This window comes from Colletotrichum paranaense (assembly GCF_030867605.1).
Source record: "Colletotrichum paranaense strain IMI 384185 chromosome Unknown Scaffold_3.1, whole genome shotgun sequence".
Classification (NCBI taxonomy): domain Eukaryota; kingdom Fungi; phylum Ascomycota; class Sordariomycetes; order Glomerellales; family Glomerellaceae; genus Colletotrichum; species Colletotrichum paranaense.
Window position 1 is genome coordinate 694,234 of NW_026848961.1, and position 26,266 is coordinate 720,499.

The window sequence follows — 26,266 nt, forward strand, 5'->3', positions numbered from 1 at the left end:
TTTTCTCATGTCGATATTTCCTCGAAGCAGATGGAACGAATGAGGTGGGCGGGCATAGGACAGATCTTGGAATAGACTGGATAGCGTCTACATATGGTAGCATGGAAAGCTTGGCATGTCCGTACTTCCCAGACTTGAATTTTCTTTCGAGGGTTAGTGGGCTTTCATTTCGAGGTGAGTAGGATATTCATCATTGTGATGGCTTCATTCAGAAGCTCTCAAGTCATTTGTCGTAGGCTTAAGTAATCATGCAAGATGCCCTAATAAGTAGGTAGGTACTTCCACGTCGAAAGTTGGTGGAGTACTTCAGTTTTGCGAAAATGTCATGCTCCACCAGGAGGTTGTTTCAAGAAGAGTGGCTAGTGTCGTGGGTTGATGAGGCTGGCATCGTGCGCTGGATACTTCGCACGGTTGAAGGACAATCCGAGTCGCCTTGGCTGATCCCATTCTGGCGCGCGGCGTGTCCGTACAGAGGACAGTGTCAGTGGTTCGTCTGGTTGAGAGTGGCCCGGTTGGGTTTCACTGCGAGCGGGTGTTCCGTGGAGCGCGTGTGCATTGCTAGATGGAAATAGAAAGAGTGGATGGGACGTCAGACGGATGGATGGCGGGCCTCTCGCTCGTTCTGAGACTGTCGAGCGTCGACACATACATAGTACACCAGGCAGTCAACGTGGTCGGACAGGAGAGGATAGAATGCCAGATGTTGTTGGATGAACGTGACGGTGGTACGCGAATTGCTGACAACTTGGCAAGGTAAGGGGAAGACAAAGCAGAGCGCCCGTGCCTATTAGCCAGATGTTTTTGGCGGACGGTGGTGGATAAGGGGGATGTTGTGATTTCTTCTCTTGCTGCAGCTGTTAGACATGATATGTGAGGTCTGGCGATGGTTTGATTGGGAAGTTTCTTTTTCTCCCATCAATCTTTTCTTTCACGACGTCTCTCATTGATGGAAATGATGTGTTTGCAATTTCGAGATAAGAGCGCTCGCCCTGCGTCCACAGCCGCAAGTCACCTGCAGACTGCAGCCGGTCCCTCCTTGCCTTGCGCTGCGGTAGAGCGTAGGCAAGTGGTTATGTCGTGCGTCTTGTTTCGAAAGCTATCAGAGCAAGACTGCAATGGAAGAGACATCGAAGGGTTCGAAGTCGCGCGCATTTATGCTGGTTTGATCTTGAGAGCACAGACTTTCTGTTCTGCTGATGCAAGGCCAAAGTGTGAGGCAGAGGGCACTGTCTATTGCGGGTGTCTGTGTGATGTGATCCTCTCTGGAGACAATGACATTCAGTGGCACCTTCTTAAACGGGCAGAGGGCCGTGAAGATCTTCTTCAACTACCTCTCCCACTCCTCGAGCCGAGTCGGTTGTCTTTGTTAGTGACTTGGTGTCATAGCTGAGAATGAGCGGGAACGGTTAGACCCGCGTATTCCCTTCGAGAAACTTGTTATCCCCTTACACGTCGCACTTCTCCTCCTTATTCGTGCGGTATCCGGACGTAATTGCCATCTTTGCCTCGTCGTTTGCAAGGCCTTCCACACTTCCCCTCGCTGAGGCAGCCAAGACGCGTGGGATATCCGGCAGCGGCAAGGTACGTGTAAAGTGCTTTTTCAGCGTAAGGGGCTAGCTGAGCTGATGAGGTATCTCGACGCCCGAAATTGGGTGTCTCGGTACTTTGGAAGAAAAAGGCGATTAACTCGGATCGACAGGGGTGTCATGGAAAGGGGAGCTCGGGACTAGCGTGGTTTTGGAAGCGCCACTTTTTGGTGCCGTTCCTGGTTTCGTAGCGTACCTTAGCCAAACAAATGCGGCTTGGACTGGTCAGGGAAGAGAAACAAGCCAACACCGTCTTTCAGGGCGTTCAACTTTTGGCCAAAATTTTCGGTCAAGTCGCCTCTGGTGAAGGATACTTGGCTCTTTGTTCGCGAAACAGGACCAACGGCGCGAGACCTGTGCTTGACAACCCGGCATTGAGGTCGAACGCGCGGCTTTCTTTGTCGTCTTGGATTTTGAAAATTTTCGTCGTTTGTCTCGTCCGGGCAGCATCAACGGGATGCAGAACAAGATGAGGTGTCCTGGTGCAATCACCCTCCTGAGATTGAGACATCCACTGATCGCTGGCTTAACCGGCGAAACATAAGCGCGCTGCCAGCTGCCGCTATGGTGTGTAAATTTGTAAGGCATCGTGGATGGGGACGATTGCGATTAAAGTGCTTCAATATGGCTCCAGTGAATCCAGTCCGAACTTGGCTCTCCCCTTTTTTTCTGTTAGTGTCGCTTGCCGAACGCCATTGGAGTCTGGTAGAGATGTTTGGGCAGAAAATAAACAAAAAAAGTCCGTCATACCGTATATCCATGCCAACTGTGACAGCAATGGTCCCGCCCATCCCACGCGACCTGAGTCTGGTGTGATGGATTGATTGCCGGGTGCCGGCGCCGGCAGCCAGGACCTGATTCCCATCCAATCCTCTTGTTAACAAGAGGTGGAGGGACTCAGGGAGGACCGGTGGGCGACATTTGCGTCCCTCTTTTAGAAATTAGGTGGACGGTGGCCACTTTCTCACGTAACTGGCGATCTACATCCGACTCGGAGAATGGTCGGATTCGTCACTTTGCGACTTGTTGGTTGGCTTGCTGCTGTCTGTCTCCTTTTGCGTGTTGCAATGTGAATGCGGCGACGTACGCGGTCTATCTGCAGATATCCGCGGGACGCCTTTGAGATACCTCGAGGTACATTTCGGACCAAAGTACCTACCTTACGTGCTTACGTGCCTTCCTTGAAGTGTAGGAGAGAGTAGGCGGCCAATTGTATGTACATCGTTCTTTCTTATCCAATTTAGATCCCACGTCGTTCCTGTACCTTACGAGATGTACTTCGTACCCTGGGTCTCTACCTAAGCAATGGAGCAACTCGATTGGCGGTCGCCCTTTCCTCTTTTTTCCCAACTTCCTTGCTTCCCCTTCCATGATCCTCCTGCCTCTTGCCTAGTTAGTGCGCCTTCCCTTTTCTTGTCCTTCCTGCCCACTATTCTTTGCCCAGAGCTCGACTCGACCTCCTCTCTCTCCTGAGTTCTGAATCCTGGCAACCGCTGCCATTGTCGTAGTCGTCTCTGTCCTTCCACTTGCCTTCCACTCCTTCTCCTTTCTTCCCCTTTCTGGCTCTTGGTGGTAGAAACACAAATCTTTCTGCAATCGCGGCAATAGCAATAAACACTTATCGTCGACATTGTCTCCGTTTCACTTCAGATCTTACCTGGATTTTGCGGAGAGGCGTGTTCCAGTCTAGACTTTTCTGTCTCTTCCTCCCTTTCTTCCCCCGCGCTACCTACTCGCCCCCCGTCCGATCCATTGCACCACACCCCCGAAAAAAATCCCAACTGGGTCTCCTTTGATAGGAGCCGTGCCACTCTCTAATCAACGAGTCTTATCCAATCTCGCCAAGCCCCCATAACAGGTCCCGCTCACACTGCAGCGTTGTTGTCGTTCGAGCCAGGTTTCTTCTCGATTGGGTTTTGCGAGGCGCGCGAGAACTTACCACGTTCCTTTCAAACTTCGAAAGACCAGCGCTTCGGGTCGTCATTCCTTTGGTTGTGTGTTTTCCCGACCGCCGCAGCATGCCTCTATAGCGCCGCGGCAAACATTCCAACCGTAACCTATACCCAATCGCCCGTTCGATCAGCACCCTTTTTTTCCCACAGCGGATTGCCGATTCTTTAATAACCCCCAGTCGACCGCCGCCCGCCGCCGCTTGCCGCTGCCGCGCTGGCCATGTTGACCATGCTCAAACAACAATCATCGAGAGGCTTCATCGCCCCGAGGGCACGCCCCAAGACGCTGCTCTTTCTCGCTCTGGCAATTGTCACCGTCTACTTCCTGGCCACACGCGGCGCTCCTGCCGGCTATCACGTCGTCCCCTGGAACCAAGACGGCACCTCTCCACCCCCCGAAAAGGCCGCACCTCCTGAACCGCCAAAGTCGGAAGAGGAGAGGAAGCAGGATGAGGAGAGACAAAAGCAAGAGAGAGAAAAGCACGAGCAAGATCTGCGAGACGAGTTCGCGCGGGAGTATGAAGCTGCCAAGAAGTACGTGCCCTCCTGTCAATCCCGACTGCGGGAACGTCAGCTGTCGCGCATGCAGGAGAGACTGACATTTTTAACTTTACAGGCTTCCCGGCAACGACGCGATCTACGGAAACACACTTAATTCTCTGAAGGATAAGGAAAACAGAACCGCCGAGCACGCCGCCAACCTCCGTGAGTCTGGCACGCAGGAGGAGGCCTACACCAACCAGCGACCGGTCTACTTCAACCCTTACCCCGACTACAACAGCGAAGAATGGAACAAGACGCATCGCGCGCCTCATGTGCCCTGCATTGGTGCGACTGGCGAGGCCGTTGATGATCTCTTGGTCTTCAAGGGTCATCCTGCGAAATTCCCCAACCCGGGCTTCGGCGGCTTCGATGTCCTGGACATGGATGGCAACATTTGCTACGAGCGCGAGACCAGACTTGGACCCTACGGTCTTCTTCCTCAACTCAGCAAGGCCGGTCTTCGCATTGACTGGGACAACATCAACTGGGGCGACCTCCAGGAGAAGTGTATTGAGAGAAACGCTGCCCGCTTCGACGAGGGTAAGCCCAACGAGTACATCAAGACTGCTTACCCCGACATCGCTGAGAAGTACGGCAAGGAGGTCGAGGAGGAAGAGGAGGCCAACGAGAAACGAGGCCTTACCAACAAGTTCAGGGGCGGGTCCAAGGGCGCTAAGGTGACGACTCCCGACGCCCGTACTGCTGTCCTTCTTCGAACCTATACCGGCAAGAAGTACACGGAGAACGACAAGCAGGTCATCCGTTCTCTCATTTCTGAGCTTTCGCTCCGATCCGGTGGCGAATACCAGGTTTTCCTGCTACTGCACGTTCGCGACCAGGCTCTCGACATCTGGAACGACGAAGCCACGTACCAGTACGTACTCAACGAGCATGTGCCTCTCGAGTTCCACGGCATTACCAAGCTGTGGAATGACCAGGCTATGTGGAACCTGTACACAGCACTTACCGACGAGAACGAAAAGAGTGTGCATTCTGCCCAATGGCTGTCGGTGCAGAAGTTCAGCCAGGACCATCCCGAGTTCGACTTTATCTGGAACTGGGAAATGGACGCCAGGATCATCGGCCACAACTACGACTTCCTAAAGCGCCTCTCCGACTTCTCCAAGAAACAGCCTCGCAGAGGTTTGTGGGAGCGCAACGAGCGTTACTATATCCCCGATTTCCACGGAGACTACGATACCGACTTCCGCAAGGACGTTGAGCAGCGCACCCGCGGTAACCAGATCTGGGGCCCGCCCAAGCTGCCTTTCATCAACCCCGTCGGCCCTAAGCCTCCTGTCGAAAACCCCGAGAAGGAGCCGTACAAGTGGGGAGTAGGCGAGGATGCGGACATGATCACTGTCGGCCCCATCTTCAACCCGATCAACAGCAGCTGGATCATCTCGGACCACATTTGGGGCTACAGAGACGAAAAGTTCCCCGACCCTGCAAAAACCCTCCCCCGCCGAACCACCATTGTCACCCAATCTCGTGTCTCCAAGCGCCTCTTGGACATCATGCATGTTGAGAATCTTCGTGGCAACCACATTGCGTCGGAGATGACCCCTCAGACTGTCGCGCTTCTCCACGGCTTCAAGACTGTGTTTGCACCTCACCCTACCTGGTTTGACCGCCCCTGGAATGGCACTTTCCTCGAGAAGTGGTTCAATCCTGGTCCTCGCGGCGAGAGCGGTGGCGAGGGCAGTCCTATGGGCTGGGGAAGAGAGCGTAGATGCCAGGGCATGACTTGGTACTACCGCGCCGAACCCCCACCAAGACTGTACAACAACTGGATCGGATATGTCGACACTAAGATTGGCGGCAAGAACTGGGAGAGAGCGCACGGTCGTCCGTGTCTGCCACCCATGATCCTCCATCCCATCAAGGAGGTCAAGCCGACAGAACCCGGATTCGCGACCCAGTTCGAGCTCTTCTACGGCTGAACGTGCCCACGCAGAACTATGGTGTATGATGTACGAACAAGACTTGCTTCAAACTGGGTTTCGTGGTCTCGCTGGCAAGAGCGACGATGTATGAAGCAGAGCACTGGCAGCAGAAACAACCGGACATGAGAGTTTTCAATGGGATTTGGAGGGTACCTATCCTGGAGAACAGGCGCTGCTACGAATACCACTACATGCCCGAGAGGCTATGAATATCAACGAGCTTCAGGCAATCGCCCCGGGAACCGTGGCGACATTTACCGATCCATTCCGTCCATACGCATGCGGGCCACAGGTTAGATATGAAATCGTTACGGTGTTGCCCCCGGAGCGAGACGTTGTCTCTTTCAAATCAACTGTTTCGGCCTTCACGTGTGAAAACGGGGTTACCGTTTTCATCACTAGTGATGCATCTTCAGTAAAAAAACATGGCACATTTTCACTCTTCTTCATTGTCCAATGCCGACAAACCCTGTTCTTTCTCCCCTACCTTACTTTACTCTCTTTTTTGGGCATTTTTACAGCGATTAGACCTTTTCCCTAAACGGCCGGCTTTACTTTTCTAGTTGTACAAAGGGTGGATGTAGATGGATTGTGTGCGTAGGTGGGAAACCAATGTTGCCGGTTTTCGGGACCGAGTGAGCGTAGATATGTAGAGTATCTCTATCCTTCGGGAACTAGAAGATGAGGGAAAACCTGCCAATTGTAATTGTCATGGGTCATATTGCTGGTCTTTCATGAGTGACATGTTGCGACTCTGTGATTATACATGCTGAGCTTTGACTTGCAAATGGGTAGGTTCTACGGTCTTGGCTTGGCCTCTCAAGGCTGGATTATACAAGACTTCAGAACCTGATCTATATATTGCCGATGCAAGTACCAGGCAGCCTCGGGCTCAGGCGTCTATCTAGCTCTCATATGTAAGGACTCCTCGTCTCCGCCAACATGGAAGATGAAAGCAAGTTGATGTGACCGATCTGACTGATCTGGTTCAGTTTGTCCGGGTGATTGATGTCCACATGTCAATGGGCAGACCAGGTGTTGCATGTTGCTAGGACAGTTGAGGAACTTCTGGCAGAAGAGCTTCTTGAATATCCTATTCGGATTAGCAATCTGGGTCTCAGGTTGTTAGTTCTCGGTGAATTATTCGGCCGGTAATATGCCGAGGCAGGGACGGGATGAGGACCGGTGATGAGATTAATGAGAATGGGTTGTTCCGGCTTAGGGCGATAAGCTTGGTGCTTGGGCATCCTGCTCAACTAAAGCCACACGTTCTTGTTGCGTCCGAAAGACTGGAAGATTGAATTTGGATGTGCTGTGTTCAACCACGGAAGCCTGCGCTTCTCGGTGCCTTTATACGGAGCAAGTGGCCGGCGGGTGGCCTCAGGCTGGATGCTTGCTTTCTGGGTGGCTTGATGTTGGGTTTGGGTTTAGGCTTTGGGTTGGGAAGAATGAGATATGGAATTCATTGGGTGTTGATGTGATCTGGGCTGCTTACTTCGTTGTGACAACTCGGCATTACCACATCTACCTTACTGGCCATAGAAGAGAGTCACTCCGGGGCAGTCAACGTGGGTACCAATTTGCTATGGAAGAGGCCGATAGTATAGGCGAAAGACAAATAACCTCTTATGTCACAACAGAATGTCGTCGAATCGCGCTCAGATGTGCGTCCAACGAGGCCGAGGCGGATACCAGGCTGGTGACGGGATCTTCAGAATCTCGGTTTCTGGACTGTTTTGGCAGCCTCACAGGACACATCGGATAGCTACAGACAATAGTTACGATCCTGCAGGCTGGCTCCAGACGCAAGCGAGCACCTGCGCGGCTTCGAGATCTTCACGACGAGTGTGGAACAGAGTTGCGGTGCATCAATGAAGCTGAAGGCGAACCATCACTGGCAAGGAATTGCCTGAATTCGCCCACCTATTTGCCTGATCTGCCTTACCTGCCGTGCCTGCCTAACTGCCTGGTCACTTTGTGGAAGTAATAGACGGACGGGACACGGCATGCATTGCTGGCTCCTGCCGACTTCTCCATTTTTGGGCGGGGGAAAGCGCGCCTGCCGTACCTGCCCCGCGCGGACGTGGAGGCCGTTTAAATCACGTGTACCTTGAATCTATTGGGCAGGGCCTCCTCTCACACCTGCAGCGTACTTCCACTTTGTTTCTTGTTACCCAAATGAGAAACCTACACAGTAAAGCAATCGCAGCCTGCAGCTGATGCCTATAGCCTGCAGACACCTCAGGCAGGCTCTCCTTCGACGATGCATTCCCCGCGCAAATGCGCTCGTGAGTCGTGATGATGGCCTCACTAATACGAACATGAGGCAGCCAGATCCATTCGCAACCCGAGACAGCACCGAACAAGAATCTGTGCCATAACAAGCCCACCTTCAATGCATCGCAAGAAAAGCCTGATGCTGTGCTTGGGGCTACAGCTGCATCTGCTGGTCCAATTGCATCACCTCTATGTGCCGTGGCTACATGACGATGCGGTATAGTCAAAAATGGCCTCACGATAGCGACTCCTATCGAGCCACTGATTCTAGAACACCTTGCATCTCAAACCTCCAAGGGAAAGAAACAGACTGTAGCACCATCGCTTGATGCGGCTCATTGGACACTCGTTTTGACCAGCCAACGGGAATCTCGAAGCTTGCAGCTTGCCCAGCCCAATGACACAAAATGAGGCTTGCAACTAGAATGCAGTGCTGACAGGAGATAAATACCCCGCTCTTCATCATGCTTCAAGTGCAAGAAAGGAGCCGATATCCTGTTGGCACCGTCCTCTCTCAGTCCTCCCTTTGCTTTCGTGACCATCTCAGTAGCTGGCATTCTGCACAAGATGGCTGCCTCTTTCGTTGACTTGGCTGGCATCGCCAAATTGGGTGTACAGCTTGCTACGAAGCTCGCAATCTATCAACTCGGCACCTCTGGATCAGATAGCGATATCCACAGTCTCAGTGACGATGTCCTTGTTACAGCGGCAGCACTAAGCCAGCTGCGGGAATTTCTCGCCGCTGATGCACTTGAGGTATCACCCGTCTACCGGTACGATGGTCGGGAAGCCATCGAAGATCTTGCAACGAGATGTGGAAAGGTGTATACCACCATTATCCGCAGCGTTTATAGAGCAAGTCTTGCTGTCAAAGTCGTCAAAGATGTGGACTTTGAGGCCCTTAGCACGGAGGACCTGAAGGCGTCCAGGCTGCATGCAATCAGCGACAACATGGACTGGGACATGGTCGAGGAAACCATTGAGACGAGCGAGGTCCAACTGCGCTGGCTCAAAGCAAGTCTGCTCCTCCACATTCAAGTAGCTGGTATTGCCGGCCTTCAGATCAAGTTAGTGCTCCTTATTCTGTGACGATGAACGATTGAGCTAACCATTCCTCAGACCGAGATATCCTGGCAGCTTTGACGAGGAATTGGCCTCAAGGAGTCTGGCAATGCGTTTGTTGACGTGCAAGGGCAAAGCCGCCAAGGAACTCGTCGAGATGGCCGAGAGAAAGGAACGTCTGGCGCTTGCAGACAAGCCCGACACTGAAAGCGTTTACGAATCTTCAGCAGCATCATCGGTCAGCGGCAGCGGCATTGACGATGACGCAGAATCCTGGAAGTCTGGCGAGACTGCCAATGACTCCAGGGCGCCATCCATTTGTGGTGGCAAGACGGAGGAGAATGCCAAGGTCACGCCCGTCGTTGAGATTGATACACCTCCTCCTCCGCCACCGCCGATGGCTGCTCCGACAAGCTTCTGGCACCAGCCATGGGATGGGGGCCCTGATGCAGGCCCGGTTGAAATCAAGCTGTTGGCACCGAAGCGTCGATTCCCAGCCAAGGTCTTCAAGTCTGTTGGCAAATGGTTCAAGGGTATTTTCAGCCGCAACACCATGCCACCCATCACCGACCTGGAGCTCGAGGCGACGGTCCTGAGAAATGGACCGTTCCCAGAGTCCTTCTTGGCATTGGAGCCCAAGATGCTACGTCTTGAGCTGAAGCGCATCCTGAAGCAAAGCTCCAAGACACCGGGCGATGCGTTCCTGATCCAGGACGACCAACTTCGTTCTGCCGTTCAGGGTGCTCTCTTCCGCGCCCAAAGAAAGGATGGCCGCACCAGGCAGCTCATCACTGTAGACGTCACTACCCGTCCGGATGTCGCGGTTGTGTACATGTCGGTCGATCCGGCGGCAGAACCCGTTCACATGACTGATGTTCTGGGTCGAAAGTACGATATTCCGTTTGAGCAGTGCCGTACCGTTCAAGTAAGATCACCCCCTTTCGGTACTCCATGAATCTTCAACTAACCGGCGTCTACAGGGTGCACGTGTATCAATCCACCAACGCTTCAAAGACGTCAACAGGCTCTGGAACCTCGTAAGGGACGGAGCATATGAGATCGTCGACGAGAACGACACTGTCATCACGCCAGAGGCATGGCAAACAACCATCAAGCCCGGCGCCGTTCTCCACATGCGCATCTCGGCCTTCAACGACGGCATGAACGGAGGCGTCTTCGTACCACCCGGCGCGCCGGACCCGCTCACGTGGGCCGAGCCTTACACACCGCCGCCCATGCCTCCAGGCTGCTGGAGGGGACCCCCCATGCCTCGGGGGATGCGCCCGCCGGGATTCTGCCGTCCTGGAGGCCCGGGGCCGAAGAGATGCATGCCTCCTCCGCCACCGCCTACTTTTCCGCGCGTTATGCCGCACGTGATCACAGTTGAGCCTAGAGAGCGTGCGGAGCTTGGCTTCGAGCCCGACTTTGGGCCGAACCTGACGCGAGAGGAAGACCTGGGCGAGGGGCGGAAAGACCTCGGTCGGTGGGTTGCTTTGTGGACTAATGCTACGGACACGGATTTCACCTCTGACTCGGGCGGTATCCCGTCTTATGATGATGCTTCTTCCATTATGTCTGGGTCGTCCTCGTCCTCGGACGAGATTGTGGATGATTGAATCATCTTAACGTTTGTTCCTCCTCGTTAGCAACGTGGCTCTGAGGTTTTAAGCCTTTCACTTTGCTGATCTGTTGGGTGTCACTCTTTTCGCCCTCAGTACCTATACGTTTATGATGTTGTCACGATTATGATTAGGCAGGTTGGACTTGGGCTTGAACGCCTCCGTTCCTCAATTGCGTTTCGTTCGAATATGTCAATGTTGTATCCGTATGGCCAGATATCGTTATTTAATTTCTCTAATACATGACAAGTCATACTTTGTTTATGCCACTTCGAAATACTTCTCAGAGAACTCGAGCGTTGAAGCGACTCAAGGAAGCTCTGTGATACGGGTCACCTCCTCTTGGCGCCCTGCCTTCATGCACGCAGAACACAAACCCAAGAAGCTGTAGTGTGGCTATGTGGCAAGGCGTTTTTCAAGCTAAAGCAAGGGTCTCACTGGTTGTCTTCCACCCCATGCAGGTTGATGTGTCGCACTTGCACCCACGTCAGCATGTCTTCCAACGGTGGTTCGCCAGAAAGCCACAGCAGGCAAACTCTCGCAGGTTGAGCAGCCGCAGCAGGGCTGACCGGCTTGATTGGCTCTTGATCCTGCCCTCGAATAGTCAAATCATTATGTTCCGGATTCCTCCCAAGGCCCTCGAGGCCTCTGAAGTTCTTCCTCTGCCACCCAGATTCAACACACCAGCAACGCATACGGCTTATCTTACCTTCGTCACCCATGGCGGATCCTTTGTCGACGGCAGGCAGCGTTGTCGGGATCATTTCCCTCGGCATCCAGGTCGTGCAGTCAATCTACAAGTACTACAGTGCCGCGAAAGACCAGCATTCTGACATTGGTCGCACCCTGCGGAAACTCGAAGATTTGCAATCCTTGTTCGAAAGATTGAACACGCATCTCAGCGATCGGAAATTTCGATCCAGTGAGGCGGCTCTGCTTCAAAACATTGAGTCCACGATTCAACACTGCGAGGAGTCCATCGACGAGTTGGAACAAGAAGCGAGGAAGTTTGAGAAGAAACCGACCGACGGTGCTCGAGCTGCAATTAAAGGTGCCGTTCGTCGGTTGGCATACCCGTTTAGGGAGAGCACTCTCCTGAAGCTGCACGAAGACATTGACTATCTCATCAGTCAACTGTCTCTAGCCTTATCGCTACTGCAGCAGCAGACCATCGATCTCGTACAAGATGAAATCGAGAATACCAATGCCATACTCAACTTAATCCGAACCTCACAAGTCTCCTCCGAGATCCGAACTTGGCTCAATGCTCCTGACGCGACCTTCAACTTTACTGAAGCATGTTCGAAGAAACACCCAGGAACTGGTGCTTGGTTCGTCAACGGGCCTGAATTCACTCGCTGGTTGGAGGGGTCAAATTCGTTTCTTTGGCTGAAGGGCTTTGCCGGCTGCGGAAAGACTGTTCTGAGTTCGACGGTCATACAGCACACCCTCCGTCACCGTAGATCAAACCCCTCCATCGGGCTCTGTTTCTTCTTCTTTTCATTTAATGATGAATCCAAACAAGATGCATCAGCTATGCTCCGAGCGCTCATTTTGCAGCTATCTGACCAACTTGACTATGTTCCATCCGCACTGCAAAGAATACACGATTTGAGGAAGAAACACAACATTCCACCGTCCACGGCAGATCTACTTCAATGTTTCCGTCAGGTCTTACAGCTTTTCCAAAACGTCTACGTTATTTTGGATGCACTAGACGAGAGCCCTCGGGAAACTAGTCGATTCGGTCTCTTGGAAACATTGAAAGAGATTCGGGATTGGTCAGAGCTGGGAGTACATCTTTTGGTGACCAGCCGAGATGAAGTAGATATTCGCGAAGGAATAGATATCGAAGATCAAGCGACCATCTTGATGAAGCACCAAGGGATAGATGATGATATTGCGAGCTATGTCTCGCAATTTCTCCAACAGCGTCTTAAGCGTTTGAACGAGCACCATTCCCTGATTGAAAAGGTCTTGACCGAGAAGGCACAGGGCGTGTGAGTAGACGCATCTCAATCTGAGACTGTTAATGCTGACGACTGTAAGTTTTCGTTGGGTTGAATGTCAGTTCAAAGCACTTGCGACGTGCCCAAGGAGCAAGCAGGCTCTCGATCGACGACTTCAATCATTACCTCCAACGTTGGATGAGACCTACAAAAGAATGCTGGAGAATGTTCCCGACAAAGACTACGCCAAGCAGATGCTGACGATTCTCTGTTGCGCATCAAAACCGTTGACTGTGCAGGAGCTAATCAACGCTTTGGCAATCGAAATCGGTGCCACGTCCTTCTTGAACCCAGATCGGCAATTGCCAGATGCAGACTCTCTTCTCGAAATCTGCCCGGGTTTCACAGAAGTAGCCATAAAACCTTACACGAGACTGGCTGTCATTCGAATTGCCCACTTCTCTGTACAGGAATATCTCGAGTCTGATCGAATTCTCCTACCGCAAGGATATGATTCTTTCAGTATACGCGAGCGCTGTGGAAATCTGCTGATGGCGTCAATGTGTCTCACTTTGCTGCTAGAATCTGAATTACAGATGTTCGGACGTGTAGAGACTGTGGAAAAGTATCCTTTTGCGGAATATGCTGCCAAGGAGTGGGTGAACCACTGGAGGAAGGGCATTGGGATTTGCGCCGCATTATACGATAACCACAGCCACTGCAACCTTGAAGTATCCCACGATAGTCTCGCTCTACGGCTCCAAGATCAGATGCTACTACTTTTCAGAGACAAGAAAGGGGCAATGAAGAATTGGTATAAACTATGGGACCTTGATTGTGGCTGGTTTGGGAGGAACGACGAGATGCCATCTCCACTTTACTATGCATCCCTTATCGGTGCTCGCTTCCTGGTAGAACGCCTCTACGAGGACTGTAGAACACAATGCAGCCTCAAACATCCAACAGAAAGATGCATCGATCATATGGGAGGAAAAAATGGAAGCCATGCTACACCATTACAAGCAGCGGCAGCTTTCGGTCATCGAGACGTGGTAGAATTCTTCCTTGACAAAGGAGCGGACCCAAACAAGGTTGCGCAGACGCCTACGGCATCTCGCACTCCTTTGATGACGGCTTCGGCTCGTGGTCAGACAGAAATCATGGAGTTACTGCTCAAGCGTGGTGCGGAGGTCAATGCCGTTTGGTCCTCCGTGTCGTCAAGGAAACCCTTTGGTGGCGGACGACAGCAGTTGGGTTTTATTCATGAATTTCTCACTGCATTAGTAGAGGCATCAAGGTTTGGTCACAAAGAAGCCGTGAAGTTATTACTGCAACACGGAGCAGTTGATGATGTTCACTTCGGATTCTTTTGTGCCTTGACGGCAACGATGCGCCCTTTGTCCGCAACCTCTGGGTCCTCAAAGTATGCTGCGTGTAGAGAACTCCTTTTCAAAAGTTTTGATGGCTTCAAGGGCACTAAGAGTCCTGGAATTTTGAAGATCTATATGGATGTAGCGGCGGTAACCGGAAACGCAGACTTTGTCCGAAAGTACCTGGACAAATGGATCCTTTATGGAAAGCCTGGCTTTTCGTCCGGAAAATTACTTCAGTTAGCGTCAGCCGGTGGGCATCGAAATGTTGTTGATCAACTCCTTCAGTCGAAGGCTAGGATGACCGGCTCTGCTCGAGTCCGCCAGATATCGTCATTCAGAGACGCGATTGGACCGGCACTTCAAGAAGCATCAGGAAATGGACATCTTGAAACCGTTAAGCTTCTCCTAGGCTTTGGAACTGATGTAAGTTTTCCTCTATGTGGCGTCGACTTTCGATCCGCACTGCAGAGAGCAGCAGCCGAAGGACACGAAGAGATAGTGCAGCTTCTTCTTAACAACGGCGCCACTCCCAACTCTTCGGACGAGACTCACATGCCAGCACTCTATGCAGCATCACTGTTGGGTAGTGAGAAGATTGTTCAGCTTCTTCTGGACGCAGGGGCGGATATCAACGCTCGGTTTCAGGGGGGAATATTCGAATCTGCATTAGCTGCAGCGTGCAACAGTGGTAAAATCGGAGTGGTGGAGATGTTGATGGCTCGAAGCGTGTCTTGCCTGACAGGAAGCGTTGTGGCTACAACAATACGGGCTGACACGGAGGGGTCTGCGGATGATCATTGGGATCTTTGGGACCAAATACTTTCTCACTTCATCAAGACTGGAGTTCGGAAGTCGCTCTCACTTTTAAAGAAAGGAAATTCCAAGAAACTGGAAACCTGGCTTCGAACAGAAATTTCGGACTTCGAACTAAAGGCCCTGGATCCTCTCTCCGCAGCGTCATTCGGAGGCCATGTGGATATTGTTCGGAAATTCCTCAAAAGTTTGAATGAGAAAAGTATCGAGAACCGAGTTCCAAGACTACGAACAGCACTTTCAGCGGCGGCAGCAGGCAGCCACCTTGAAGTTGTCAAGTTAATTCTCGACTTTGATCGTGCGATACCCTTACGAGAACTCGATTTGAAGAGAGCAAGGTATTTAGCATCACTGATGAAGAAACCTTATCTTGTGGACTGCCCTCACATGATGGAAGACCATGGCATTGTACAGGTCTTACAAGAAAAACTCGAGAGCTCACTCCAAGATGACATTCTTGAATTGACTCAGCTCTTCGCACAAGACGGCGATTGCTGAACACATCGAAACCTTCGGAAGTTGTTATATGGGAACCATTGAGTGGTTGTGTTATGGTAAATGACTGGTGAGGTGAAGAGGATCGGGTAGAGAATCTACGTATGCCCTATCTATTTCGTGTCTCTGCTCCGACCGTGTTGTACAGACTTTTCAATGTCATCAGGCGGACGTAATACCAGTGACGTTTGTACTGTAGCCCGAGGAAGAACGTTTAGGAATTGCCCAGCGAAAAGGTCGACGGGTCTAGAGGAGATACTTGAAAAATTAAGCCGGAACCAGCTGCTTCCGAGTACCATCACCACAGTCCGCATACCCCTCCTTCATTTCTTGAAAACGGTCTCCTCCAACCTTCGCCCATCATCAAGAACCACAGCCTCAGACCCAACCATAACAAACAAAACCCTTGTAAACCCATCCGAAGCATTAACCCACTCGTGATTCACCCCTCCCTGCACAATAACCTCCCCCGCCCTAACAACCTTCTCTTCCCCGCCATCCAGCCTAAGCACAATCTCCCCAGCCAGCACGCACGCATAGTCAACACTGAGAGTCCGGTGCATAGGCGCCTTATACCGGGGCGGGAAATCCGTGAGACAAAAGTACGTCCCTGCCGCTGGTGCGCGCGGGAGAGATGTTGATAAAGTTTGCAGAGGTGTGTTGGGTGCGTTGGAGGCTGGGAGGGACGGGGTTGTGTGAAAGGAGGTGAAGCTGCTCGCTTGGGGGCCGAAGGGGTGGAATGGCGGGAGGACGGCGTCGGATGTGAAGATTGAGGTGCCGTTGTTGGTGTGACCTGTTGTTATGAGGCGGACTGGGGGTAGAGGGGTTGCTTGTGGTGCGGTGTTGGGGTTTGTTTGGTCTGACATCTTTGTTGTGAGTTTGGTGATGACTGATGGAAATGCTTGATGATCTTCTTGAGTGAGGTTCGGATGTTGCGTGGGAGAAGCGTCTTGTGATGATGTACGGATGTCGTTGATTGTTGTTCGGAACCCAGTCTTGGCGAGACCTGCACTTTTTATATCTCACACTCAACCCATCATCAACCTCAATAAACATCCACATAATCACCTAACTTCAAGCTTCGTGCTCGCATTCATCTAGATGCCCCGCTCACCAAATGCGACGCCATCGCGTTAGCGGCGGATAACGGCCCAGGAAACATAAGCGCTAGCGAATAAGGCAGGAAATCAAGCTTCGATCAACACCTGCAAAGACATTGACCAAGCCAATTACAGCAGTCAAGCTAACTGCTTGTGGCATCTTGCTTTGAAACCTCGTGCAATTGATGGTAGCATTGACAGGAAGCGCGCGGCTTCTCGGGACGCGAGGTTCAGCGCGAGACCCTTGAGCCTAGTCTTTGGTGATGATCGTTGAGGGGGGGGATTGCTTGGGTAAGCGGGCGTATGCTTACATATTGATACTGTCGAATCCATGTAATGAAGATGTTCGTGGCAGAATGAATCGCGACTCGGTCTCGAGTGGTATCTTATCGCCGTTGTGGTGCTGGCATGGGCACGTATTTGCCAAGGGGGAGCTGAATGCGAACTGGTGATGTAAGATACCCGACGTGACGTCAAATGCAATAGCATCATCACTGCAGAAATGCTATAGCGATGAAAGAACTATCTTCTGCCTATTTCCCCCTCTGTCGCAGGGAACCCACAAGCTGATCAGCCCATACAAGAGCAGGCACCTGTCACCCTTAGGACACGAAGACCGAGAATGCACCACACTAGTAGACGTCCAGGATAGCGATAGCACGGCAGACTTTCTTGCCGTCCCACGCTGACCGACCATAGGGAACTTTTAGTCTGCGAATGCTCGCTTTATGCAGTGCCAAACTGTCCTTGATATCTCGAACATGAGTAGTCGAGGCCACGCAGTATCTCGAAGTATATTGTCGCAAAAGCGTGCTATGCAATTCTGTGATGGCACGCCCAAGTGTTGTAAGCCGAGTTACTACCGCCTCTGTATATCGCGGGGCTGTCACTGACACCGAGACTCTTTGATTGTGACTCCGTCTTATGATGAACACGATTAGAGCGTGCTTGGAATGAGAATATCATACGAAAGCAAACAGGGCACAGGGTGTCAAACATTAAAGCCAGAAAGCCCATGAAGACCCGTTGTTCAGCCAGTCAAGCTTGCTTGTGCAACTCCAAAAACCTCATGGGAGTCTCCTCAGAGATAAGCATCGTCCCGCGTTATTTGCTATCGCCAAGCGGCCGATCCCGAGTCTCCAAAGGAACCCCAACGAGGCCCAAGTCAATGTCCATATTTTCGCGTGATACAACACCTGTTCACGAGACGAGCCTGTTCACGAAGAACATAGTAGGGCGTTGGAGGTGGGAAAGCAAGATGCCAGGATCGTCAACGGACCAGAGCCTGGACGACTATCAGAAGTGAATAGAACACCCATTTTACTTCCCTGAATCGGACTCATCTACAAGAACGCTGTGTCAACAGCTGGGATTGATCACCTGCCTCATATCTTAACCACAGTCACCATCATGCGCGCTATCGAGAATGATTCACTCCCTCAACACCACCCTCTCCAGCAACATCATAAAACAAAACATCTCCACCGCGAAATCAACAAACATTCTTTTTCTACATCATCAACCAATCAACCAAACCAAACACTCAAAACACTCAAGCAATCCACCAACTTACCACTTTCTCAAACATCAACTAGCAATCTTCTGTAAAGAACCATACATCAAACCACAACGATTACCCAAACAACCGACACCATCAACCAAACCGACGCAATGGCTCCCACTTGGCCCGTCACTCGCCCCAAGCCTCCTCACCCCCCTCCCGACCCGGCTCCCAAGCCCCTTCCTCCCAGCAAGTGAGCAATGGGCGAGATAAGGAAGCATGCCTTGATCGTGGAGTGGTGGCAGGATGGCCAAAAAAACACCTGAAGGATGAAGATGTTCTCTTCTCCATTCACAGTCACACCTCAGCGGTGAAGATACTCTCTAGTAGCTAGTCACAGAGTACCTTAGTCAATAAAACTCAGTCAAAACAAGATACTTGCCTCTGATTCTTCAATATCTGGAAATATGTCTATAATGCCCCGTGAATTCGCAAATGCAACGATGACTGCCTTGATATAAGTCTTCATTCTTAGATACGACGAGGGAAGGCGGCGCATCGAAGTCGTTGAATCAACCTTACGAGGATACCTAAAATGGAAGGTAGTACCGGCCCCGGAGAAAGCGGGTCCGATGCACACCGAGCCGGATTGTCGGCACAGCTGCCGGATCGGAAGATTGCGAACTCAAAATTCGGGATCGGACGACGGCGGGCTAAAGACACTGTCATCTTATAAGAAATTTCTGCATCTCTGCGAGAAAATTAACGATGTATTGATACGACAATCTATACGAGAGCCAACCTTGTGCGAGAAGCACGCCTGGATCACAAGCAAGGATGATCCATAGCAGCGTCGCGGACGTGAACCGAGGATACCTTGGGCTGTAGACATAGAGTTGGTGCCACGAACTGACACTTTCTATAGTTATGTGACGGCGGCCTCGGCGTGCCGACGGTTCAAGCCTAAAGCTTAGCGGGTCTCTCGGGAACATGTTTGAAAGTTTTGTCTAAGACTCGCCAACGGGCGACTCTGCAACCTTAAGTGCCGATGGACAGGGCTTTGCCGGACGAGAAACCAAATCTTCCGGATGTTTCTTTGTGAAGGAATCGTTGAAACCGAGAGCGACGCTAGTCTGAAGGAAACAACTCCAGGTTGCTTTTTCCCCTCGACGTCATGCCACCAAAACGGTGGTGCGGCTCAGCTTCCAGAGTGTGCCTCACCGTCGTGGTGCCCACCTCACCTGAAGCATTGGTGCGCGCAGTAGTGGTTTTTTGGGTAGCAGAGCCTGTCAATCATAGCAGGGCCAATAAGCGCTGGGATGATGGCGTTTGGGTTGCATCCCGGAAGTGTAGCCCTACGAGCTTCCAGACTGGCAGCGCTGGAGCTCGAATGACATATGCCCGCGCTAGGCCCAGGAGAGATTCGAGTCCAGCTTTGAAGGTAACACCTCGCGAATAAAATGCCGGGGCTGTTTTGCCAGTCGCCGGCAAAGCTCGTATTGTGGTCCGCGGATTAGGCAACTCCATAACAACGAGGACCAATGTTCAGCCCACAGAGAGGCAACAAAGCCAAGATTGCGCACAGCGTACGAGATCGTGGGGAAAAACTGGATCTGGTACACCCTCAGGATTCAGCGATGGAGCTGGCGGCGTTCACTCAGCTTGGGAAGGCTTGCGGGACAGCTCAAAATGCGCCGTGTCTCTTTTGGCGGGCCAATCCACGGCTTTTTAGGTACCTTGGCTTGAGCCGGTGGGCGTACAAAGAGCACAGGAACTTATGGAAGTGTGTGGACGTGGAGTCGAACCGCATATAGCCGTATCAACAACGATACGAAGTGGGTTGGGCTTGAGAAGGCGGCACACCTATGGGAAAGGAGAAAATGTTCGGCAATATTTGTGGCAGTAAGATTTGCAAGGACGGGCAGAAGGGATAAATCTTGCAACCATCATAGAACACCGGACGAACGCCTCTTCGTAAACAGATATGGACAGTTGGAAGCGAGGGGGGTCAGAGTAGTCTTCAAAACGCGCCGTCAACGAGACCAAACATGCCATACCCACATGTTGGATCTGAAAGGGCAATGATGTGACGTGAACGATGGCTCGGACTTCACCTCGGAAGTCCTAAGGGGTACCGGCAATTGGTGGACCTGATGGAAGTAAAGATCGCAGAACGGGGAGGTCGGCTGGCAGGCTGAGGTGAGAGCGAGAAAAAAGTCGTTCGGCGCCAAAAGGCAAAAGGGCAGCTACGAACGGCAGCTTTGCCAGAAAGGAGATGGGCGATCGGCACGGCCGTGATGTGGGCGGGTTGAAAAACGGCGCGGAATTGTGGCTGTCAGCATATCAGTCAAGCCGTGGGCTGTATGTACTATGTAGGCCGTCATGCTCCGTTGGAGCATATCTGTGGTCTGTGAGATTCGGCCGAGCTTCGCAGGTAAAAACTGGGGGTGAATTCGATCTATTGAAGTGTGCGTTATGCGCTGTCAGCGGAAGAGAGTGCGAGGAGTGCGAGGCCTAGATAGACGGTAGAATGTCTCGTGTTGTTAACGGTCGTGACCCTGAGACATGCATATGCCTTGCCAACGTCGATGAGAGAAGCGAAAGAAGAGCGGTGGGTTGATTGAGGGGAATCGAGGCGACATGAGGACTACTGCAAGCAGCAGCAGACATTAGCCAGGGGATGGAGAGGCGATGGCATGATGTTGAGGGGCCTCGTCGGATTTGGTGCGTCGTGTGATTGATGTTGTATAATCGCTGGTGTTGTAAAGTTGGAGGAGGTGTCGCCCGGCAGGCAGAAGCCACGCCCATGGCGCTGTCAAGGCACGCCACACGCCTTCGGGCGCCCCAGGAGGGAATCTGCAAGAAGCTTGCGGGAGAGGAAAATTCCGGGTAGGTCGAATGGCGGCAGCGAAAGAGAGCGCGATGAGAGCCTTGAAGTTTCCTGCTTTCTTGCTCGAGCCAGCGCCCGACTCTCTAGCGGTGAGACCCACCTGGCTGACAATGTGAGCAGAGCGTATGAGCGCAAGGTAAGGTACCTTCCAGGAGAACAATAATAAGCGTAAGATGTTGAGTGTGAGTTGTCTGTGGCGCACGGCAGGCGCTAAGCAATTCCTGTATTTTCAACCCGGGGAAGGAGGAGGAGTTGGTGGAGAAGGAGCAGCGGAAAGTTGTGGAAGCCACACTTTACCTCTAAAAATTGTCCGTGGAAGGCGCATGCACAGTACGGATACCCCAATGTGGAAACTGCCGTCACCTGACAAGTGCGGGCAGTAACACAGTAAGATACAACAAGTGGGACTGTACATGCAGGCGCTGCAGGACCGCAGGGCAGGCAGGTAAGCTCCTCCCTGGCTCCTTCATGTAAGATTTCCCCGACCGCAGCATCGTATGCCTATCCCGATGCCGCTTCCCCCGTCTCTCTTACACCGTGCCACCCTCAACAACCCAATCCCGACCTCGTAGCACGGCTATCTGTCGACTTGGCTTACCTCTTTCCATCACATCTCTCTGTTCTCATTCGCCAACTGACGATACCACATCCTGCAGCTCATCATCCATCTTCCATGACCTTGGAATTCTCCCAGACCGTCTCCAAGGTAATCCCGGCCGAGATAATGCTGACTCTGACTCCTTATCCTCCCAGAGTTCCATCAGACCATCGCCTGGCCCGGCTCTCGTTCATCTAGAGTGTCCACTTGAGACTTTGCTGCACGCCATCTCAAGTCCCCAACAACCTCGTGGGTCCCTTGAGCTTCTTCCCCTCCTCATCTTTCTGCGCCGGCTGACCCTAAAAATAGCCCCCAACTACCATGCGGCCGGGGCAATACTCTAAGCAAGCCGGTGACTCTTGCTATGGAGAAAGTATACTACGAGTTTACGGCACATTTCGATACGAGCCGCCCGATGATGTCGTTGAGCCCATGACCAAGATAGGCCCGACCAGCTCCGGTTATCCTGCACATGCTCTGTGTACTACCTTATATCATGAATGATTCGCCCACCAACCGCGCAGCTTAGTCAACCGACGGTGCCGCGCTCTCTTGTTACCTCATTAGTCCCTAACCTTCGTCTTGGCGAATCAGATGCTCCGTCTCCGTACTGGCTCGGTCTGATCGACCCTGGAGACAGCTCGCCGGTGAACGCAACCCAAGAAACGCTTTTTTTGCTTTTTGCACCGTTCTGCATTCGTATCCGCGAAAGTTCCACGTACCCCGACCGACCCGACTGTCTCTGGCGGATACCCGGCCAGACGAGCCTCACCGCCGACTCCAAGACTGGTCTACAGCAGCATCCTAGCAAGAAGCCAGGTCCTTGTCGTGTGCGTCGATCTGCCTTCTCGCTTAGATACGCTGGCAACTGAGCCATGCCCTAGAATCTCGACAACTCAATGGGTCCCTGGAGCGCCGGAATACCTCCCGTGCCAAGCAGTGGAGTGCCCGAACCGTACGAGCCTTCCAGCTGAGCTCAGACGGTCCACCGTGACTGTTGTCGTTCCATCTGGATATACTACGATCTGGTCCAACTTTCAGGCCTCTCGCGGTTGTGCTCCAGTCAGGTCGCACGTTTCCTGGGTGCGGTCAGACCTCTGCCTGCTAGCCCGGATACATACCATCCATATCACATCAGAACCTTCAATGTGTCATTGCAAGCTGGCAGTTGATAGTGGAAATTGTGCTGACATGTTGCATGTCAAAATACCAAATCAAGCGCCCTACGATGCACTGCAAACCTATCGGCACACGTCTGGACCATCCGCGAGTACCGAACCATGACATATAGCTGTCCTCCAAGTGGCCCGTCAGCCTCATCCTTCACCTATTCTCAGCCTGTGTCACACGAGCCCGTCGTAGCCGTCGGTGCAGCTCATAGGTAGACATAGGGCAAGAAATTAGCACCTCCAAGGCAGATCTTGGGTCCAATTTGGGGATCTGACATGATCCGCACCACCCAACCAGCTTTGTCGCATTCCGTCTGCCTGGCTACTGCCACCCATGACAAGCCGGAGCTCAGCCTCATCCCAGATTTGTCCCTGCTTGGCTTTTTCCATCCTTTCTTAGTACGCATCTTCTCTGCCCCGTATCGGTATCGCTAGCTCGACCCGAACGACCTGAAGCATGTTCCATCTACCTCCACATGGCACAACAAACATACCTTCTTTCTCCACAACGCACGTTCGTATCCACCATGAAGGGGACTTGGCTTATTGTTCCCTCCATGTCAGAATGAGGCATGGTAACTGCCCAAGGGGCAGGGGTAGGATGCACCTCACTTCTACTCACACCTCACCTTCTTACTCGCATCAAGATATGCCTGGAAAGCTGCCGGTCTGTGTAGACGCCACCCCGAGGCCTTGGACATGCAAGTGCACCGAGACTATTGATGTCGACCTCCTGAAAGAGGCTAAGGCCTTGAAGGGCTGCTCCAGGCAAGACTTCACATTGATACACAAGTTGTATATAATTCCAACTCTCCCTTCGGATATCTCGACGAAAGCACACAACACCAAGTCAGTCGCTCATCTCCTACCAGTCTTGTGCTTTCACGTTCATCATGCTTTCCACCTTCATCAGCTCCAGCCTTGGGGCTTTCCTCCTTGCTTCCCTCGCCAATGCCAACCCCATTCGTTCGGTTGAGCAAAGGCAGACAGGTTGCGGTACCAACGGTATCGGTAACCGAGAATGCTGGAACGGAGACTTCAACATTGATTCCGATTTCGAGATCTTGACACCGCCCCAGGGAAAGTTGAGAACCGTGAGTATCTTCTCTGCTTGATATTGAACTTGTTCTGACGACTTGAGTAGTTTGATTTCACCCTAAGCAACTTGACCGATGTCGCGCCAGATGGCGTTCACAAGCCGGCCATGTTGATCAACAACCAGTTCCCGGGTCCCACGATCGAGGCGGACTGGGGTGACACCATTCAGATCAACGTCCACAACCAACTCCAGACCAACGGTACCTCCTTTCACTGGCATGGCATGCATCTGCGCGGCCACAATGACCAAGATGGCGCCAACGGTGTTACGGAATGCCCTATCCCCCCCGGACAAAGCAAGACATACTCTTTCCAGTTGACTCAGTACGGTACATCATGGTATGTTAGCTTCTTTGTTGTTGCAGACTTGGACCCACCGACTAATGCGTCTGCTTCAGGTATCACAGCCACTTTTCCGCCCAGTACGGCAACGGCGTTGCAGGCGCCATCCAGATCAACGGACCGGCGTCCGCTGACTACGATATTGACCTCGGTCCATTTGTTATCAGCGACTGGTACTACGGAACTGCAGATAACCTCTTGCGCCAAGCCGAGCTTGTGCCAGCCCGTCCCCCGCCTAGTGACAACATTCTCTTCAACGGCAAAAACATCAACCCACTTGGCGCTGGCGGTCAATACCAGAAGACGAGGCTGACCCCGGGCAAGAAGCACCGTCTCAGGCTCATTAACACCTCTGTTGACAACACTTTCACCGTCTCCCTGGTAGGCCACAGCTTCACCGTCATTGCTACCGATCTCGTTCCCGTGAAGCCGGTCAGCAAGGACAGCCTCTTCATGACTGTCGGCCAGCGCTACGATGTAATCATTGAAGCAAACAAAGAAATTGAGAACTACTGGTTCAACGCGACTGTTGGTGGCGGCGGTCTTTGCGGCGAGACGAAGAACCCTCACCCCGCTTCAATTTTCTTCTACGATGGATCTCCGGATAGACTGCCAGTTGACCAAGGTACACCTCCCGCCAACCTGGGATGCGCTGATACCACCGGGTTTACTCCTGTGCTCTCCCGAACGGCCCCCTCAGACAAGTTTGATGCGAGCAAGACACTGGACATTGCTTTGGACACGCCGACTATCAACGGCGCAGCGGTCTATCGCTGGAAGGTCAATGGGAACGACATTGACGTTCAGTGGGACAAGCCCACTTTGGAGTACGTTGCGGAGGGCAACAACTCCTGGCCGGAACGTGCCAACATCATTGAGATCCCCGAGGCCAACGATTGGACTTGGTGGGTGATTGAGAACACTGGCGCTCTGCCGCATCCCATCCATCTCCACGGTCACGACTTCTTGCTCCTCGGCACTGGCAGCGGCACATTCAGCGGCTCAGAGGGCCTCAACTTTGAGAACCCCACCCGCAGAGACGTTGCACAACTTCCCGGCTCTGGATGGATGGTGATCGCATTCAAGACAGACAACCCGGGCGCCTGGCTGATGCATTGCCACATTGCCTGGCATGTGAGCATGGGTCTCAGCGTTCAGTTCCTCGAGCGAAAGAGCGAAATCGCTTCAACGCTCGACCTGGCATCGATCAAACCGACCTGCGATGCTTGGAGGAAGTATGAGCCAACCGCCGTGTGGCCCAAGCATGATTCTGGATTGTAAGAAGAACGTCGCCTTGGGCTGGCTGAGAACACAAACAGCATATGTGGCGTCCAATTACTGAGAGGACCAACTGCGGTGTGGTGGGCAGTCAACACGAGAGCACCAAGCCAGCCTGGCGCCTCAGCCTTCAACGTCATCCTGCTTTTATTGGCCTTTTTTCGGCTATGACTCGATTTCCGGGCGGTCACCCAACCCTCCATGATTGCCACGGTTTGGTGCGGCGCGGAATCCGGGCCTCTCCGGCCCTGCCATGGGTCACCGGCGCGCATGACAGGTACACCACCTCTTCGCAGCGGACTTCCGGGCCTCACAAGCATTTAGCGCGCACGCGCACTAATTAATGATCGACTTACGCAGCAAGGATATGGGAGGAGAACATTTACTTTTAGCAGGCGCAGGCATTTCATTGGTGTTTTTCCTTATGCATGGATTGGAGTTGTCCGGTTGCTGATACCTATTTTGTCCGCTCCGCTTCATCGATTGGTCTATTTTCATTTACATGGGTTAAAAACATGCATAGAATTGGGTGAGCAGGGTTATAACATGATTTGCTCGGACTTTTCTACAGAAACATGCCTAATTCATTTATTCTTTTTCCCGTCAAATTTCTCAAGTAAAGTAATAATGTTTTCCGCTCACACACATTTTCAGCCCTATGACCTAAGGTGCATG

At 52.3% G+C, this 26,266-nt stretch overlaps 8 protein-coding genes across 8 annotated transcripts; 6 read left to right on the top strand and 2 right to left on the bottom strand.

Moving 5' to 3' along the window:
• Positions 1–359: 359 nt before the first annotated feature.
• Positions 360–647, bottom strand: CPAR01_03768 (uncharacterized protein; the record flags this gene model as incomplete). The annotated part of the gene is made up of 1 exon (XM_060488054.1): positions 360–647. The coding sequence occupies one exon, from the start codon at positions 645–647 to the stop codon at positions 360–362; it is 288 nt and encodes a 95-aa protein (XP_060352260.1).
• Positions 648–2,042: 1,395 nt separating this feature from the next.
• CPAR01_03769 (uncharacterized protein) lies at positions 2,043–2,402 on the top strand (the record flags this gene model as incomplete). Its single annotated transcript, XM_060488055.1, has 1 exon — positions 2,043–2,402. A coding segment is annotated over one exon (360 nt), but the record flags the coding sequence as incomplete, so codon positions are not given.
• Positions 2,403–3,767: 1,365 nt separating this feature from the next.
• On the top strand, positions 3,768–6,024 carry CPAR01_03770 (uncharacterized protein; the record flags this gene model as incomplete). The annotated part of the gene is made up of 2 exons (XM_060488056.1): positions 3,768–4,072; positions 4,155–6,024. The coding sequence occupies 2 exons, from the start codon at positions 3,768–3,770 to the stop codon at positions 6,022–6,024; spliced, it is 2,175 nt and encodes a 724-aa protein (XP_060352262.1).
• Positions 6,025–8,871: 2,847 nt separating this feature from the next.
• Positions 8,872–10,982, top strand: CPAR01_03771 (uncharacterized protein; the record flags this gene model as incomplete). The annotated part of the gene is made up of 3 exons (XM_060488057.1): positions 8,872–9,371; positions 9,424–10,291; positions 10,347–10,982. The coding sequence occupies 3 exons, from the start codon at positions 8,872–8,874 to the stop codon at positions 10,980–10,982; spliced, it is 2,004 nt and encodes a 667-aa protein (XP_060352263.1).
• A 723-nt stretch (positions 10,983–11,705) lies between these two features.
• On the top strand, positions 11,706–15,618 carry CPAR01_03772 (uncharacterized protein; the record flags this gene model as incomplete). Its single annotated transcript, XM_060488058.1, has 2 exons — positions 11,706–12,985; positions 13,035–15,618. 2 exons carry the CDS (start codon positions 11,706–11,708, stop codon positions 15,616–15,618), a joined length of 3,864 nt encoding a protein of 1,287 aa, XP_060352264.1.
• A 320-nt stretch (positions 15,619–15,938) lies between these two features.
• On the bottom strand, positions 15,939–16,481 carry CPAR01_03773 (uncharacterized protein; the record flags this gene model as incomplete). Its single annotated transcript, XM_060488059.1, has 1 exon — positions 15,939–16,481. One exon carries the CDS (start codon positions 16,479–16,481, stop codon positions 15,939–15,941), a length of 543 nt encoding a protein of 180 aa, XP_060352265.1.
• Positions 16,482–22,025: 5,544 nt separating this feature from the next.
• On the top strand, positions 22,026–22,678 carry CPAR01_03774 (uncharacterized protein; the record flags this gene model as incomplete). Its single annotated transcript, XM_060488060.1, has 3 exons — positions 22,026–22,185; positions 22,272–22,534; positions 22,589–22,678. The coding sequence occupies 3 exons, from the start codon at positions 22,026–22,028 to the stop codon at positions 22,676–22,678; spliced, it is 513 nt and encodes a 170-aa protein (XP_060352266.1).
• Positions 22,679–23,766: 1,088 nt separating this feature from the next.
• Positions 23,767–25,594, top strand: CPAR01_03775 (multicopper oxidase; the record flags this gene model as incomplete). Its single annotated transcript, XM_060488061.1, has 3 exons — positions 23,767–23,967; positions 24,018–24,310; positions 24,370–25,594. 3 exons carry the CDS (start codon positions 23,767–23,769, stop codon positions 25,592–25,594), a joined length of 1,719 nt encoding a protein of 572 aa, XP_060352267.1.
• Between the last annotated feature and the right edge of the window lie 672 nt (positions 25,595–26,266).